The sequence below is a fragment of the Astyanax mexicanus genome, chromosome 3 (assembly GCF_023375975.1).
Source record: "Astyanax mexicanus isolate ESR-SI-001 chromosome 3, AstMex3_surface, whole genome shotgun sequence".
NCBI classification, from domain to species: Eukaryota; Metazoa; Chordata; class Actinopteri; order Characiformes; family Acestrorhamphidae; genus Astyanax; species Astyanax mexicanus.
In genome coordinates, this window is record NC_064410.1 from 28,504,451 (window position 1) to 28,523,872 (window position 19,422).

Here is a 19,422-nt window from a genome sequence, read left to right on the forward strand (position 1 = left end):
TCATTCGCTCAATTTAATTGATCGTTTTATCAATTTTCCTCAATTTAAATTCTCAAATAAAAGTAAGACTTTCTGTTTAGTGCAGTCACTTTAGTATTAGTCAGTACTTTGTTAACTTGAGGGAACGTATTCATAAAGTGGACTGGTACTAGAGTAGAGTGTAGTAGGCAGCACTTCCTGACCTCTTTAGAGCACTTCTTTGGGACAGACCGTGGCCGTTTGAGACGCGCCCTCGTTTCTCCGGTGATTCCGGAGCAGGGGCGTGGCATTGGTCCGGCGCGCGCACGTGGCCCTGTAGCCGCAGTCACATGACTGTGAATATTTCCTGAATTCTGTTGGTTCTCAGGATGCGATAAAGCGGCGCTGTATCTATTGATAAATCTTGTAAAACTGCGGTTCAGCAGCGCGAGATTAGGCCGCAGCGTCTCCAGCACTAATAGAGGGGGTTAAACCCAGCCTGTAGAAGCGGAGAGCCGAGCTGAGCCGAGCCCGGGAGACTCTCCTTAGCTGGGCTTGTTTACAGGGTTTGTTCGCAGCGCCGCTCGAGAACAAAATCAAACGACGAGCTATAAAGCCGCGGTGTGGATTAATAGATCAGGGTTTAATCTGATACTGTTTAACCTGGTACTCTGGAGAGATCAACGGGAGTAGTAAAAACTCGCACGGGTTTAGAAATAAGTCCCACAGGACTGTCAGTCAGTTAACACTAGCTTATCAGCTAATATCCGAGTCTCCACCACAACACAGACATGTCAAAGTACACGAGCTTCCCGGAGCCGAGCGACGACCACAACCCCTTCCAGGTGATTCTAGAGGATATTCAGTGTTTTCTGGTTTAATTCCCTAATTTGTTTAGTTGTGTTCGGTGTGTATTAAGTTGTTTTGTTGTGCTGTTGACCACAGGACCCTTCAGTCACACAGCACAGCAGCAACACGGACTACCCAACTCTAGACCTCTACAACCCGTTCGACACCAGGACTGCTGGGGTGAGTTCAGACAGACAGACAGACAGACAGACAGACAGAGAGAAAGAGAAAGTGTTGAAGAGAAAGTCCTACAGTTTTACTTCTCAGCAGTGACGAGTATCTATCTATCTATCTATCTATCTATCTATCTATCTATCTATCTATCTATCTATCTATCTATCTATCTATCTATCTCTATATTTGTATCTGTCTGTCACTTGCTTGTGAAACCTTTATTCAGCTTTTTATTCACAGGCACAATTTCCTTTAGTATGGCATAACATCGTCTGTTTGTCATTCTGTCTGTCTCTATCTTTCCATATCAGTCTGTCTATCACTCGCTTGTAAAACCTTTATTCAGCTTTATTATTCACAGACAGCATTTCCTTAAGTATAGCATAACATTGTCTCCCTTTACAAAAGTACTTTAGGGGACTTTCACATCTGCCTTTTTAGGTCCGGACTTTCGGGCTTTCCAGTTTGGATCCGAAACAAAAATGCAGGTGTCAGAGGGGCCAAAATTACCAAAATTTGGTCTGACCAAAATAAGTGGTCTCAGTCTGGATTGGCTAAACCATTGTCTGTTTTTTGATCAATTGCAGGAAATTGAGGCAGGTTTTCATCAGTCTTTAAACAAACCAAAGTAACAAAGAACCACTGTTGTGCTGAAATACGACTTTCCTTGGCGTGCAAGGGCATCACACTGCCGTATGGATGCAAACACTTGTACTAGTGATTTCTGTATCTAGTGTTAATGTATATTGATCTATATTTATGAATAGAAATAAAAGAAAACTGATGATCATCTGTTACACTCATTCTTTTAAGTGGTGTGCGTGCCTACAAAAGGGGAGTCGAACTGTGGCAGAGGTAGAGATAGAATTCAGCATAAGGTGGAAAAGGTGAACTGACAACATTTTACAAACCAAATTAATATGAAATCTGGGGAGATGCAGCTTACATATTTGATTTTGACAGGATATATTAAAGTTTGCTCACTAAACTGCAGTCTGAAACCAAAACTAACTAGACCAAATATATACAATGCAGCAAACTTTCAGGTGTTAAAAAAACACCCTTAGCTTTCCTTCTTAGCAGTAAATAAGGAAGAAGCTCCAAACAACTCTCAATTACTGGTTCAAGAAACTGACGCTCTGACGCTTCTTTCACCATGGCCTAATATCATCCCTCTTTACAAGGAAATTTTGTGAGTTTTCAAAAGTTTTATTCCTATTCAGTACAGTAGATTTTTTTTTAATCTATGAAGTGCTATGCCCGGGGTAGTGATTTTGTAACCATTCGATCTGATCCAGTCACTAGGGATCCAGTTTCTGTGGAGAGTTTGGAGAGTCCTGGGGCCTCATGTACTAAGACTTGCGTGGACTTCCTACTAAAATGTTGCGTACGCTCAGACCTGAAAAGTTCCGTACGCACAAAAAAATCCGGATTTATCAAACCGTGCGTAGGCAGAATCCCACGTACGTTCTCTTAGTACATCGCAATCAACTTAAAATCAAGGGCAAATGCACGAAAACATCACACCTGCCATGACTCCTCCCTCAATTACACAGAGTATAATGTTATTATAATAATAATATTAATAATAATATAATATGATTATTATTATTATTATTATTATTATTATTATTATTATTATTATTATTATATATGCCTAGCATATAATTACCCATGTTTTAAATTGTATTATTCTAAAATGGATAATAAATGCTTTCATTTAAATGCTTTAAATGAGTTGCTCACCAAGAAGCCACACGTCACGCACTCAGCGTGTGATCTTATCCTCTTATGCTCTTGGAAATCTAAAACGGTTTATAAGCCAGTCATTATCATGGGCCAAAAAACATAATGGTCACGGAAAATGCGCTCTCAGTGAATTCAATATTTTCCAATAATGCCAATGTTGCCAAATCCAACAACTCCAGCGCAAACTTTTATGCATGTTTATATAATCTGGGCTAAGTGGAAACACGTTGAACGATTATTTCTGTAAGCCAATAAAATTCTGATTAATTGACTTTATTTTACCCAATAATGCTTACTACAATGTGTGCATAAAGGATATCTTATTAGTTGTAATTTCAATGCATCGCCTCTAAGTGTCGCCAAATGACAAAAACACAATACATACGCACAAAAAAACAGACGTACACATGAAACGAAAATGCCGTGGGGGAACGCACTTTCTCACGTTCAAGTCAAATTTAGTACATCTGACCGTGACCGTGAAATATGGCGTACGCTATGTTTTTGTGCGTACGCACCTTTAGTACATGAGGCCCCAGATCCATCATTAACAGATATTATTACCCAGCTCGCAGTTCTAGGGAGAGTTCTTAGAAGGTTAATAGCAGTGTTTCGTTTAAGTCTGCAGTGGGAAACATTTTTTACATGATTTCTAAAACTGAAAGCCACTGCAGAAACACTGTTTTACCAGAAAGAGAACTGCACACATTTGTTTTTAAACCAGCAGTAATCAGCACATTCAGAATCAAGTGGAGGCTCCTGAGTGCTGAAGCTGTCATTGGGAGTTTGTGAGTTTGATGCATAGACTAAATATAAGGATATATAGTAAGTTTCTGTTTAGACTAAGTTGGACTTTTATTAGAAACAAGAGAGCATTCTGAAATACCTGTGTATTCACAATATTCAGTGTGCTCACATTTGGCATTCACCTAATTGCCACACCCCTTGTTAAATATCACCAAATATATATTTTTTAACTTTAAATCGGATTGGGCAGGATTAAAATTTGTCCTACAGCCAGCCACAAGAGAGACACACTTTGGCTTAATTCTAATTGTTAACTGCCCTTTTATAACCACTCTTTTTTATAATGTAGGGTTTGATGCCAGGGTTGGCATAGATGTCTGAAAGTCCCAGAGGGTGAGGGTGAGGGTGTAAAATGGCCTCCCTTTTCCTCCATCGCTAAGCGTGATGCTAACCAACCACAACTGTTTGTTAGCTGAACAAGTGTGGTTGTGTTGGTGAAAGTGTGAAAAGTTGTGGTTAAGCTTCCTGTGTCTCAGAGGAAACATGTCCTCTAGTTTATCCTTTTTTTGCTTAATGAATGTCTGAGAATGTTGGTCATGAAAACCTCCAGTTGCTTAAATGAAATATTTATTCTCATAATTAGTAAAACACCTGTTCTCATTTTTGCATCAGTGTTTCTGATTAGTTGTTATTGTTGCTCTCCTAATAAATTATAAAATCATAGATCAGAGATCACTAAAAGGTTGAGAGCGGTCTTGGTCCAGACCCAGATGTTTTCCTTTCTGGACCTGTTTCTGTAACTAATAAACTATTGAGAACTGTTTAAATTTCATGAAGTGTTATTTTTTAACTTGCTTAAGTTTTTGAACCTTAAAACAGATTATTGAGATGCATTGTAAATACTGCACGTGACTGTGCTCAGATTGTAATCTGATCTGTGCCTTATGATGAGTGTCTGCAGTGAGTGACACACAGGGAAGTTAATTTACTTGGCATGCACTTAAACAAAAAAGGAATGTGGAGCATGAAAACCAAGCTTTTAATCGAGAATGAACTGAATACTTGTTTGTTCTACCCTTCTAAACCAGACTTATATGTTTCAAGAGTGTAAGGATTACTAAAAGCAGTAATGTCGAGAGCTGCTACAGGACCACCACATAGCAGGTATTATATGGGTGGTGGGTTCTTCTCAGTATTCCTGTGACACTGACATGGCAATGGTAGCAGTGGATCAGACACAGCAGTGCTGCTGGAATTTTTAAACCCCACCACCCAAATTATAGCTGCTCAATAGTGGTCCTGCAGGGCTCTGATCGTTGAAAACCAAGGTGAAAGGAGGATCATAAAATAAGCAGAGAAACAGGAAGATTACACTCTGTATAGAACAACAAAGTGTTTCTGTTTGCTCAGTAGAAACAAGGAGTTATTAATTTTGTTCATAGTTCTGTGTTGTAAAAAGTTACATATGAACGTGTTGCTGTATTATAGTAAATGTATTTATTTTTAGTGTATGCAGTTTGGATCAATAGAATCACACAATATTCTTTACAGTTGAACTGATCCACTCTTTAGTCTGTGCTGCTAAGAAAGCATTTTTTTTGGTATGTGTGTGCATACCTCTTTTTTCTCTTCCAGTAATGACATTCAGCAGACACGGAAATGACATTATTTATTAACTCGTCAGGCTTTCAAAACAAAGCTAACTGGTCTGCAACATTAATTGGTGTCCCAGTTTATTATAGAATGCAGGCCTGCTTTTATCATAAAATATGATTTATTTAACATTTGTACTTTAAACAATACTCTCAGCACTCATTTTAATTAGTGGTAATTAGGGGGATGTACAGATGTGGGAATTCTGGGCAGATGCAGGTATCCAATATTAGAAGTGTATATCTAAAGCTATCACTGCCGATATACATATGCAAAACTTACATAAAGACTAGATATAATGGTGTAACTTCAGAAACAAATGTAACATTTATATGTCTTTTATATTTATATATATATATATATATATATATATATATATATATATTTTAACCAAATGTTTGCAAACAATAAAATGAAAGGTTTCTCTTTAGAAATTCGTTTTCATTTTGTGCTTCCACATTTATTTAGCTAATTGGCCCTAACATAGACAGTACAAGATTGTTGAAACAGTAGCTCTATTAATACTCATGAAAATCAGCTTAAATCAATGTTTTTTAAGTAGCTTTGCCAGTGTCAGCCTGTTTTAATTGTGTGTCCAGTGTCATTGGTCCCTTACCAGCATACAATAAAATCCTCAACCAATTCAGATTTGAAATAGTGGCAATGATTTAAAAAAAAAATAAAAAATTAATCTGATATCAGCCATGGCTAAAAAATAACTCACTGAGGGAACTACGTTCCAAACTCCGAGCTGCCGAAAGAAAATGGCATAAAAACCAAAAACAAGCAGACCTAAAAAACTACCAACAGCTCCCTCACAGACTCCCGGAAACTTTTTGCTACTTTTAAATCACTACTGAACCCTCCTCCTCCTCCTCCGGCTACATGCCTTACTGCTGAAACACTTGCATCATTCTTTACTGGGAAAGTGGCAGCTATCAGCAACCAGTTTACTGATGTAACATGTAGCAGTCCTACTACATGCTCTGCAGCCCGGTGTCCCTCCACCGAAGGCGTTGCACTCTCCTTGTTCACTTCTCTCACTGAGAACGAGACACTGGCTCTCCTAACACGTAGCTGTCCTACTACGTGTCCGCTTGACCCAATTCCCTCAAACTTACTACAAACCATCGCACCTGCAATCATTCCAGCTATCACTCACACCATCAATGCCTCTTTAACTTCTGGTGTTTTCCCAACTGCTTTCAAACAAGCACACGTGACACCACTGCTTAAAAAGCCTTCTCTCAACCCCGCCCAGGTTGATAACTACAGACCGGTCTCACTACTACCCTTTCTCTCTAAAACACTCGAGAGAGCAGTTTTAAATCAGGTCTCTGGCTTCCTCTCCCAGAATGACCTCCTGGACCAGAACCAATCTGTATTCAAAAAAGGACACTCTACCGAGACGGCTCTGTTGTCTGTGACTGAAGCGTTGAAAACTGCTAGAGCTGCAGGCCAGTCCTCAGTGCTCATTCTGCTGGACCTCTCGGCCGCCTTCGACACGGTCAACCACGACTTCCTCCTAACTATACTTTCAAACATGGGGATCTCAGACAATGTGCTGTCATGGTTCAGATCATACCTCACTGGGCGCTCGTTCAAGGTGTCGTGGCAAGGACAGCTGTCCTCAGCCCACTCCCTATCCACTGGGGTTCCCCAGGGTTCGGTACTGGGTCCCCTTCTCTTCTCAATATACACTGCCTCTCTTGGTCAGGTTATCCACTCACATGGCTTTTCCTACCATTGCTTTGCTGATGACACCCAGCTATACCTGTCATTCTCACCTGAAGATAACTCAATCTCTGCACGGATATCGTCGTGTCTCTCTGACATATCCTCTTGGATGAAGGAGCATCACCTTCAATTAAATCTCTCAAAGACTGAACTTCTGGTTATACCAGCAAAACCATCTTTTCAACACAACCTCTCTATAAGCATCGACTCTCTCTCTCTCACCGACAAAGGTTGCTAGGAACCTGGGTGTTATGGTTGATGACCAGCTCTCCTTCACGCACCATGTGGCCTCGGTTGCTCGATCCTGCCGCTTTGCGCTCTATAACATCCGAAAAATTAGACCGTTCCTGACGCAACAGGCCACCCAACTCCTGGTACAAGCAGTCGTCATCTCACGCCTCGACTACTGCAATGTCCTGCTAACTGGCCTCCTGGCCTGCGTAGTAAAACCACTCCAGATGATCCAGAATGCAGCAGCACGTCTGGTCTTCAACCAACCAAAACGGGCACATGTCACCCCGCTGCTCATTGAGCTCCACTGGCTACCAGTTGATGCTCGCATCAAATTCAAAGCTCTTACAATCGCCTACAAGGTGATGACAGAACAGCTCCTTCCTACCTGCACTCACTCCTGAAGGCTTACGCTACCTCCCAGCCGCTGCGCTCCTCCAACGAACGTCGCCTCGCTTTGCCAAACACTCACACAAAGCAATCCAGACTGTTCTCATACAGAGTTCCCCAATGGTGGAACAAACTACCTTCCACTACCAGATCAGGAGAATCTCTCGCTATCTTTAAGAGACTCCTGAAGACAGAGCTCTTCAAAGAGCACTTACTCTCCTAACACCTCTAACACACTAACAACTTCTAACCCCATTTCCTTCTTCCCCTCCTTCACTTCTCCATCCCTTTATTTCCCTTCGACCTCCTTTAAGCCCTATCTAAAAATGGGTTATCTAAATTCCTATTACTTTTGTACTTCATTATTGTAAGTCGCTTTGGACAAAAGCGTCTGCCAAATGAAATGTAATAAAGAAGACTAGAATTTTAAATGCAGTAATTTTAAGAGCTGCTCCAGGACCACCATATAGCAGGTGTTATATGGGAAAGGTCATTCTCAGCTAAAAAATAAAAATGAGTTTTAATAAATGGATTTTAAAGTAGCACGGCCAGTGTTGGCCCATTGCAGTTGAGCCGCCAGCATCACTTCGTCCTTTTCCAGTACACAATAAATACATCATCAAATATAGGATTGAAATATCGTCCAAATCAGCCAATGGCGATGATTCTAAAAAGAAAAAATATATAAAAATCTTGGTCCAATACTAATATAATTTCAATATCATTGTACATTCCTAGTGATGATGGCTTAACAATATAATATTATTATAATGTGTTTTTTTTAACAAAGAATAAATGAAACATTAATAATAATGATATAATTAAGACTATATGCTTTGGTGTTTGGTGTTTTATTGTAGTGCATGGAAAACAGCATACATGTGTATAATGCCATTGATTTTTTATAACATTTCTCATTTTGATGACTGGTACATAGTCATGGTACATAGACTGGTACATATTACAAATGCGTGGCTGTTGAGACCTAGAGAATTTGTGGCTTGTGCGAAAATGTATAGTAGTGAATGGGGGAACAAGGGATGAAAAACAAAGTCAGAAAGACTTTCAGAAGCATGACCAGACTGCAAGTAAATTTTGAGGTAAATAAACCTTCCCAAGACTTTTCACCAGATTTACAGGCAGAATGCGTGATATTAAAGAATATCAGTGTTTTGCTAATTGGGTGCATGTGCAGTTACAATTATCATAAAGTTACCAAAATCAATGCTCATTAATAACAAATGATCCCTGTATAAGGAAACTTTTGGAATGAGGAATTTCAGAAAAAGCCTAAAGACCTCTTCCTAAAAGCACAACCAAACAACTGTTCCAATCTCGAAGAAAACCCTGGGATTTAATATAGTGATTTAATAAAACTCCTGGAAACATGTGGCTTATGAGGCCTGAGAAATTCCTCATCTGTCAACAATCTCCTTCTTAAACATTCCAGTATTTGAGGTCCCAAGCCCTAACAGCACCTGTACAGGTACAAGAGTAGCAAAGATATGGTGGACTTCCTTCTGAAACCTGGCTTTACTCTGCAGAGCTCTGCCTGCTAAATCCAGCAACAACACAAGATTAGCCATTTCCACCGGGGTCACTGGTACAGAACCTTAGACATCAAAAATTCAGAAAGATGATTGCTAGTATACAATAAAAGTACTGGTCACACATTATGTTTCTTTTAGATACAATAATGCTAATGTTAATTGTTGTTCATTTCTATTCTTTTTTTATATTGTAGCCTCCACCTCCTTATGATGCCACACCTCCACCGGCTCAGACTCCGCCCAGCAGAACCACTCCTACAGAACCCAGAAATTATGGGTCCTACGGCACGCAGGTACCTTTACAGCCACTTGACAGACATTTCCTTTAGAAAAGAAACCTAAACTTCTAATACTGTCACAAGAAAGAGTGTAGAGCATAAAGTACATGTAGTGCAAAACTTGATAATTGCTAAATTTGTCTGTACTCTGTTTGCTATTTGAGTAAATGTTCATGTTCATTGTGCTGTTTTGAGTTTGACTGATAATTGAAGCTATATTTTGTGTACTGTGTAAAAACTGAGGAATATGAATCTGCTATTAGCTGCTATTACCATGTTTCAAAACACTATTCTATTAATTCTATTAATCTATAACCTTTTTTCATTCTCTCCCTCGCTCTCCCCAAAGCAAGCTGCAGTAAGTGCCACTACTGCGGACCTCCTGAGGAAGCAGGAGGAGCTGGAGAGGAAAGCGAAGGAGCTGGAGAGGAGGGAGAGAGAGCTAGACTCGCAGTCCCGCAGCACTGGATCCTGTAAGTAAAGGAGATGGTGGAGGTGGAGATGGGGTCAAGGAGAATAGAACTTGGCACTTCATGGTGTTGACTATTGAACCGTGCAGATTATAGTGAAATGGCTAGTGTTAAACCAGATACAATATATTACAATATATATCTGAGAAAGCATATGCTAGTCTTTACCCTAGTGTGCTAGTGTTGGGGACATTAGAGTCCTAATTAATGTGTTGGGTAATCGGCATTGCAAAAATTGGGGATAAAATTGGACAATAAAAAAACAAAAAAAAACAAGCAGTGCTTACTGGTCATATGTTAATATGCAGCTGGTCACAGCTTATATGAATTACATGAACACACATTTAATTTTAAGGTGCAATTTAGGTAAAGATTTAAGGTTTAGGTTCAGAATGTTTAAAGCAGGAAGATGGAATAGTAAGCATACCTTTTCTGACATGCTAAAAAAAACAAATCACCTTTTTTTTTTTTTTTTTGCAGTTTTTTTCTTTTACTCTATTTTTTCATGTACAGGCATACCAATGTCATGTGACAGCAATTAGTACTGTGTCCTGAGCCTTTTCCCGTGTCACATGGGAGTTAAAGAATGCTCCATTGATCTGTAGGATATGCAAGTGGGGTCTCCCGCGCTGAATGTGGATGTGATTTTGTGCCACAGTCACTTGTCTTTTTGCATGGACAATTTTAGCCAGACACTGATGGTCACAATCATTACCAACTACTGCACTGTCCAATGTGAGCAGTAATATGTTTCAACACTTTGCATAGAGGAAGGTTTAAATATCTGCACAACTTAAGAAATAGTGACTTTTCAGCATACAGTAAATATATCAGCAAGTATTGTTTTCAAATTTTGGCCATCGGCCGATGCTTATAAAAAAAAAAGTTTTTTTTTCAGGTAAAAAGAAAAGGAGCTGTATTGTGGGCAAAAACTGCTGATGAAGTCTAAATAGCGACTAATACAAACAATTAAAACAGCTTCTGAGCTTCTGACTCCAACTGCATACCATACACATAAATTCATCTGTTAAATAGAGAGTGGAGAGTGAGTGGAAAAAGTTGTATCTGACAAATTCCTACCAGCAGATCACGCACTGCTTTGTCTGTATTACAGGTGTGCTGTGTCATTCACCTCCCATCTGGTTAGCAGTAGTCCACTGATGGATGAGGCAGACGGGGGCTGAGGAATTGCACAGAAACAGATGGGCTATAGGCAGTCTTTGTTCTGTACCTGTGTTTAATGTGAACCTGATAACATGTCTAGTGGGTGTGGTGGCCATCGAATAGATATAACATCTGCTAATGAAATGTAAAGTATAGATAAAAAGATGCAGGATTAAATTTCTTGCGGAGCTAAAAAGTAGAAGGAAAAGTGTTTTAATCGACAGCTGACAGTTAATGAACATGACATTAATGGAACAATGCTCTTCCTTTTAGCTCGTCAGAATAATTGGCCTCCTTTGCCGTCTTTCTGCCCGGTGGGACCCTGTTTCTACCAGGACATTAATGTGGAGATCAGCCAAGCATTCCAGCGCACGGTCACCATCATGTACTACTTCTGGATGTGTAAGATGCTGTGTTTTTCTGAGTATTATCAATATGAATGTGTGGGCTGATTTGACTTCTAAAAGAATAGGAATGGAAATGGTGAACAGTAGGATTATCATTGAAAAGTTAATTTAAGTAATTTATAAAAAAAAAAAAAAAAAAAAAACACCACCCATATTATTGTATAGATTCATTACAAACAGAATTATCTATTTTAAGTGTTTTTTTATTCTTGTAATGTTGCTGATTAAGGCTTACGTTTACCTTAATCTTTATAAAGCTTGAGGGAAGCATAAAGTGCTGTTAGATTTTCCGGGAAAACATTGCACTGACTTTAGAATTGATATAAATAACACAGTGGATCAACACACGCAGATAACTTTGCTACCCAAACCATCATTAACCACCAGTAAATTGCAATTAATTTGGAAATAAAGGGACCAGAGTCTGGAGGAAGAGTGGAGAGACACACAGTCCAAGCTGCTTGAGGTCTAGTGTGAAGTTTCCACAATCAGTGATGGTTTGGGGATCCATGTCATCTGCTGGTGTTGGTCCATTGTCAGCTCAGCCGTGCGGCAGGAGATTTTACAGCACACAATGAGTGCAAATATGAACATATCTCAGCTAAGAGATTATTTACATCTTTTCATCCTTTCAGATCTGCTCCAAAAGTATTTAGTTGCTATCCTGTGGTACCATGGTCTGTTTTCACTCATGCACAGACACACAAATCCAGAAGTTCATAGTATACATGGATTACTGACTTCTGAATTTATAATCAGATTTTTCTAGACCTTATTTTCATCTAACAGTTACTTTACAAAACTTAAATAATGAACAATAACTGCAGTAATCTGATTATGATCATGCATGTGAACATACTTCCTGGCACATTTAAAGCTTGTGTGGTTGCTGCTATATATAGACATGTAGACAGTCCTAGTCTTTGGAGATTATACTTTAGCTGTATGTATGTGTTGAAGCTGAAGTTCAGCTTTAAGAACCTGAATTTATTTATTGAAAGAGGTGTATAAACCTTTAAAGGGAAAAAGTGTATTTTATATCTGGTATATATCTTGCAATAGCCATTAAATACCACTAGAGGGAAGGAAAAATATGCAGGTTTGATTGTAGGACATGCAGATATATTGCATTTATTCTTGATCCTTCTCCATTTCAGCTGCCAATGAAATCTTATAAGGTTTCTTCTTTTCCTTTTTATTATCTTTACAGTTACGGCCTCTGTTCTGGCCTTTAACTTGATATCCTGCCTGTCTCTATTCTGTGTGGATCCCAGTGGCGGAGTGGGCCTGGGTCTGGCTATCCTCTGGATTCTGCTTTTTACTCCGTGTTCATTTGTCTGTTGGTACAGGCCTGTGTACAAAGCCTTCAGGTATTTACCACCTACCTTACAATGACAACATAGTGTTATCAGATGACCGAAAAAAGTAATAGGCACAGGCCTAGCTGCAACACAGTAGGAAAATTAATGTTAAGAAGATATAAATTTTGAGGGCGCCGAGTGGTTCAGCGGTCTAAAGCCCTGCCACTATGAGCGGGAGGTCGCTGGTTCGAACCCCTGCTCATGCAGCTTTGCCCTCAAGCTTCCGGCGCTCAGAGGGAGCAAAATTGGCCCTGCTCCCTTAAGAAGATATACATTTTGTTCCAGAAATAATTGTGATGAACAATATTATTGTCATTTTAACACAATGCCAATAATACAATGAAAATATAATAAAGCAACTACAATATGGTCATAAAAACCCTGGAATTTAAAAATAGCAATGTCCAGGCCTGAATGAGCTTAGAAAAAATACAAATACCCAGAAACTTTTGGAAATGTCATTAAAATGTGCTCTACAAATCTTTGTGTGTCAGTTTATAGACTGAGAAAAGCTGTTTTTAAAACAAATTATTTAATATTAGGGCAAGTCCAAATAAAAGAGCTATTTTTAAACAGACAAAAGACAAATCAGCTCATTCATTTAATGGTTTCTCCTTTCTAAATAAATACAATTGGCGAGAAAGTTCAACAAAAATGATTGAGGTCATGTCTCTATAGTGTACGGTGAGTTTTTAGAGATATAGGAAAAATAATTGAATCATTTTAGGAGTACTTTGACCTGTAAACAAGGAAATGATAAATGTGTTAAGTTTATATTATGCATTTTCTTGTACATTTATATCACATCAATTTGACTTAGTTGTAATAATAAGGCATTTTGTCATTTACTTGTATACTTTCTAATAATAATGAGAATCTTGACTTATATAAACTATGATTTTTAAAGGATGTACATTTTTAATAACTCCAAAAATGTTTACATTTAATGTTGGCTCATTTTAGAAAATTTCTAATTATCTTATTGGGTCAATTTAACATGGAAACATTACTACTGTTGCCTAAAGTCCAACATAACAGAAAGGTTAAATCTATTGTAAGACCACATTAGATTTAACAAGTGTTACATTACAGTGCCAAACTATTGCATTAGAAAACAAACATTGAGCCATTTATATATATTAATTAGTAATCTTTTTCTCACCAGGAGTGACAGTTCTTTCAACTTCTTTGCATTCTTCTTCATCTTCTTTGCTCAAGTGGTTGTGTATGTCATCATGACCATTGGAATCCCAGGATGGGGCTTCAGGTGAGGTGAATGGTACAGAGGCGGTATCTGCTAATGGTTCAAATTGAAGTTTTGATATAAATAATATATAAACATGTTAATAATAATATTAAAATTGTTATTACACCTATCTAACTACTCTATCTCTACTACTGCCTCTTCCCTTAATTTTTGACTTATTCTCTCAGTGGGTGGATAGTGGGTCTCTATGCACTGAAGAAAAATGTTGCGGTTGGAGTGATCATGCTGCTGAATGCTGTGCTCTTCACTGCCCAGGCTGCCATGGGAGTGGTCATGCTGAAGAAGGTGAGCTTAAGTCTTTGTAAGCAGTTAAATCTTTACATGTCAAGGTATTTAATCAAAGCAAGGTAAATTTGTCACTGTGGTTCTTCAGTCTGAATAATCAGATCAGCATTAATTCAGAACTCAGTGTTCAAGACAAACCACCACAACCTACTTGTAATTTTGTGTGACCCCTTACAGCAAGGTCATCCAAAAGTCTGTTGCAATACTTTTTTTCCTTTTTAGCAGTAAGAGAGAGAGAGTCAGCACAGGCTTTGTAAACCTGACACTGATAAACAAGCAGTTGCCTCATAATGAGCAGATTTGCTCATTCTGTCCCACACAGCTATTGAATTTCATTCTGACTAACCAGAGACATATTTGACTACATAGTTTTCAGGCATATGGTGAGTGTCTTATCAGAATACAATCCAGATACTAGTCACATGAAGTGATTAGGTGTTAACAGGCTCCTAGTTTGTCTACCATCACGTTTTTTGGTAAAGTGAGCAGTTCAATTCAGCAGTGTGATCTGGCAAGACTAAGGTCAGACAATATTACATACTAGGGGTGGGTGAAATTCTTGATTCTTTAAAGCATCTCGATTCGGACCTGGATGATTCTGAATCGATTCACAAATTCCAAAAGTTGATTCAAATCTGCCAACATGTTCGCATTTTTCTTAATGAGCCATTCACTACTGTTATTCACACTTTTTCACAATTTATTCACAATTTTTCTAGAAACTGTCGACACTGTCATGCTAAAGACAAAATTCTCTCTCACTCTCAAACACACTTGTGTTCAAGCACGCATAGCTGATGACACGTTTTCTCTTTAATTAGGCAGTAGTTAGGTTAGTATATGCAGCAAAACTTTTTTTTTAATTTTTCCTCCATTTAAAGCTCCCTGGTAAACTCAGCACATTATAATATTCTCATTTAAAAATGCATCAAAACTACTCTGAGATAAACAAACAGCTCTTAATATATTTTGCATAATACATTATTCATATGCAGATCAAACACAGATCAACCATAACATTAAAACCACTCTATATATACATTTATAATGTAATAACTGACCACAGTAATCACCTTCTTGTTTCTCCTTACCTTGTAGCTGATGTTAATATTACCCTAACAACAATAATTCTAGATTTTTGCATTTATCATTTAAATTATTAAAATAACGATGCTTTTTAAAAAGTAAGTACAAATAGTGTTGAAGATTAAATAGGGAGATTCATAATTACACATTTTACTTTAATTTAAAAGTACCAAGTAGTCATGCAATGAGAAACAAATAAAGCCTGTATAGAAGAAAAAGATGCATTGATTAATTGTTTTATCATCGAATCGCAGACCCCTGATTCTTAATCGCTATTCTTATCCTATCCCTATTATTTAAAAAGCAAAAGAAATGGATTTGGGCAGTAAACTAAATTTGTGCCATTTTTACCTGATATGTGAATGTAGATTAAATGTTCGTTTAATGATGAGTCTCTGCTTTAGATTCTAAGGACATTTGTCAAATGGCTCAATGCTAATTATCATTTAGCTGTTTAGCATTTAGCTTGAGTTGTCTCAAGTAAGAAAGAGTACACAGTTATTCTGTATGTGAAGTAGCATAGCATGCAGTGCATCTGTTTTCTATTAGAAATTGGTTCTTTCAATACTACTTTTGAGTACCTTTTTCGGTGTGTCCTTACTTTTGTTCTTGTTAAATGTAGCAAAGGACAATTTTTTATCTATCTATTTGGTATTCGTATGCTGTTTATTTCTTTTTAAAGCACTTTGAGCATTTAAAAATTTAACATGTGTATGAAATATTATAATTATTATTGTTATTGTTAGCATTCATTTTGTTAATATTATTAGCATTATTTTTATTTCAAAGTGTAATAAGAATTTGTATTTCCATTTTAGGTCCACTCTATGTACAGGCAGACTGATGCCAGTTTCCAGAAGGCCCAGGCTGAGTTTGCCACTGAAGTATTTTCCAATCAGACAGTGCGTCAGGCTGCTGCGAGCGCCACGGCTTCAGCAGCACAGGGGGCTTTCACAGGAGCCCGGTAGAGTAAAGGAAGAGGAGGGAGAATTTGGGGGTGGGTAATGGGGAAGTTGAGGATGAAGCTGGAAAACAACAGGTACAGCCAACTGAGAATGTGGTAAATTCATATTGATAAAATTCATGGTCCAGATCTGTTTCAAACAGATGCCTGTAGGTATACCGATAGACTAAGCCCTTCTTGCTTGTGTTAGAGATATAGAGATATAGTGTGTCAGAGTAAAGTTTAATAACTGGAAACTGTCACTTTAATAGCTTTAATAGCCACGCTGGACTGTTAAACATTCAACTGTTATTTTCAATATACTGGGTGGACGGTTTAGGGAACTATGTCTATGTGATGGTGTTTCCCTTGATAACATTCTTATGGGTTATAAAATTCAAATAAGCAGATTAAACTGATGTACCACTATGTTATAACAGTTTGTACCAATTTAATTGGCCTGGTAATGTTGCCTGAATGGCAGAGCTGTTCTTGGCCACATAGATATGGTAAAGAGTTGTTTAATGGCCATAAAGCAGATACCCTGTATTGCTTATGTATTGTAATGCCCTTTCAGTGGTTCGGGGGCATTGGTTGTTAACCAATAAGAAAAAGTGACGCTGTTGATAAAAGCATGGGAAAAGAACTACATATTATCATAATTTAGAATCACAGTTCAGCTCCATGATTATGCCATCATGGTGGATGCCACCACCGAGATCCAGATCATGAGTTGAGAAAGAGCACTGAGTGTAAACTTGAGCTGAAGAGTTCACACAAACAAATGACTACTGGTAACAGAAATAGATCTGCAGTGTGGAGTGTAGCCTACAGCACTCAAATTGCAGCTAAAGGAAATGTACCAAGAAAGACTGCGCAACTCATAATGTGTAAATATATCAAATATCATCAATGTCATGCTAAAAAAAATTTGTATCTCCAAAATAGCAACTTTACAAAAAAAAAAAAAAAAAAAACATTCTTTACTTTCAAGGGAAGTTTAAATATGGCGATTTTCTTGTATTTAGTCATTTCTGAGCCTTTCAATTGGTCCCTTCACCATAAAATTGGTCAAAAATAGGAAAAATGTGCATAACAGCTGCCAGGTTCACATTATGTTAAAAGTGAAAAAGCGCAAAAACGGAGATATGCAAGTTTTGTGCATGACTTTGATGATCAGTTTTTAAAGCTGCATTCTGTAAAATGTAACCATTTTGCTAATTAATGACTATACTCTATGGCCTAAATTATCTTAGAGTATACAAGTGGGGAAAAAAAAAAAACTTAACAGTGGGTTCTGGTATTTTTTTTTCCTTTTCAAATAATACACTGTGCATCTTTTACATTTGTTAATAAAAAACAAATGGCCAAGTCTAACTGAAGACTGCTGGCATTATGCCTCGCTTCTGCAACTGACATTTAGCCTTATGTTTGCCAAATGATTTGTGATGCTGTGCCAGATACAGTGTCTGGTTTAAAGACCTGAAAAGTCATTGGAATTACTTTTTTTTTTAAATATGCCTTGCATGAAAGACTTATGTGATTTGTGGCTACCTTTTGAAGGCATTTCTAAATGCCAAAGATAAATCCTTCAAATACTTTTGCCAAGAAAGTGTGCCATTTTTTTGCTTACTGTCCTTAAAGGGATATACAAGTAAATTTCATGTAGAGTCAAATGCAAACTTTTGGGCACCTCTTCTGGAAATTACATTTTGTTGATTTATCAAACTGTATATAAATGCACCAATCCTAAATATCATATTTCTCTGCACATTTTTAGACACAATTACTAGTTAGTGGCTGAATGAAAAGTGCCATTATGTTTGTACATGTAGTAAAAATCGAGTAATTGTGCATTCAAATGTGTAGAATTGTACAATCTAGTACTTAACAGTAACAAACTGGCCTTGATTTACCACAATGTAGCATAAGTGGAACTGTTCCAGACCGATCCAGGCCACAAACAAAGCAAACTGCCATCAGTCTAGCACCCAGGCTCCTGTTCATATATTCAAGTATATATTTATGTCAACTTTATAAGCACTAATGTTTTCTGTCCTTTGTTAACTTCAGCAGAGAATGCCAATCTTAAGATTTTGCCTATTGCCAAATGTATATCTCCAAATAAGTATTATTTTGGGTGTTTTTGATATTGGTTGTAGCTGTAGGCTATGTTCTTGTCTTGTTTGTCATGCGGTTAATTTGTTTTAATAAAAAATTAATGACTATGCCTCTAGAGATCATGTTCTGTGTTGTCTCTGTAAACAGTGTGCAAGGATTAAGTAAGGTATGCTTTAGCAAATAAAAGCTACCTGTACTGATTTTGTTTTACAGACTGACTGAGTGCATGTGTGTGGTGTTTAGGAAGGGAGATAAAAATCATTTGTTGAAATCTGTTTTTTAAAATGGGAACACAAAAAACTCACAGCGTTGTCAGATGCATCATATATTAAACTAATCAAAAGGTATTAAAGCAGCTGGATTAACAAGATAAGGCATTTTGCCAGATTTTTAATCACCTTAACCCCTTAACCGGCCAGAATTTTGGTAAATTGTCTGTATGACATTACACCCCAAAATCTTGAGGATTTCTGTTCAAGCATTACATACAAATATTTTATAAGAAACATTACTGAAAAGCATAATTGTAATTTAAAAAAATATAGAAAAAATAAAAAAAGGAAAAAATTAAAGAATAAAATAGTCTCTTTCCTGAACGTCATTTTAAAATCAGTATTTTCCTAAATACAAATCAAACAGTTCATGTCCTTCAAACCTTTAGTTTTGTTGTGTTTGACTATTTTTTTTGTCTATTTTCAAACATACAGAATTTGGAGTTGATTCCTGTTTCTGATCTGGAATTATTAAGTGAAGTAGAGAGAAAACAGGCAGCTTTTCCAAGTGTCCTTTAGGAGATTTCAAAGCCCTAAAATGTAAATAAGTTATTATACTGCAGAAAAAACCTACACCTGTGCCTGCAAGCCATTTAAAGGTTAACCATCAAGATCAGCCCATTCAAACCAAGCTACAAGCAAAAGCTGGTCTTAAGCTGTGTGTTTCGAGAGGAATTTCTTGTCAAGCATGGAAAATATACAAAATACTTCAAGCTTGGTAAACTGGATT

The 19,422-nt window shown here is 37.5% G+C and overlaps 1 protein-coding gene across 1 annotated transcript; it reads left to right on the forward strand.

The window, feature by feature from the left end:
* Nucleotides 1-280: 280 nt before the first annotated feature.
* scamp3 (secretory carrier membrane protein 3) lies at nt 281-18,537 on the forward strand. The gene is made up of 9 exons (XM_007230569.4): nt 281-803; nt 904-987; nt 9,233-9,331; nt 9,666-9,789; nt 11,224-11,352; nt 12,568-12,727; nt 13,884-13,985; nt 14,153-14,270; nt 16,175-18,537. Exons 1-9 carry the CDS (start codon nt 750-752, stop codon nt 16,322-16,324), a joined length of 1,020 nt encoding a protein of 339 aa, XP_007230631.1. The 5' UTR covers nt 281-749; the 3' UTR covers nt 16,325-18,537.
* Nucleotides 18,538-19,422: the final 885 nt, after the last annotated feature.

Excerpts from the sequence above, each read along its gene's own strand:
- scamp3 (XM_007230569.4), top strand. The coding sequence starts at position 750 with ATGTCAAAGTACACGAGCTTCCCGGAGCCGAGCGACGACCACAACCCC. Across the intron at positions 11,353-12,567 it reads CATGTACTACTTCTGGATGT|TTACGGCCTCTGTTCTGGCC; the intron begins GTAAGATGCTGT and ends TTATCTTTACAG. Across the intron at positions 12,728-13,883 it reads CCTGTGTACAAAGCCTTCAG|GAGTGACAGTTCTTTCAACT; the intron begins GTATTTACCACC and ends TTTTCTCACCAG.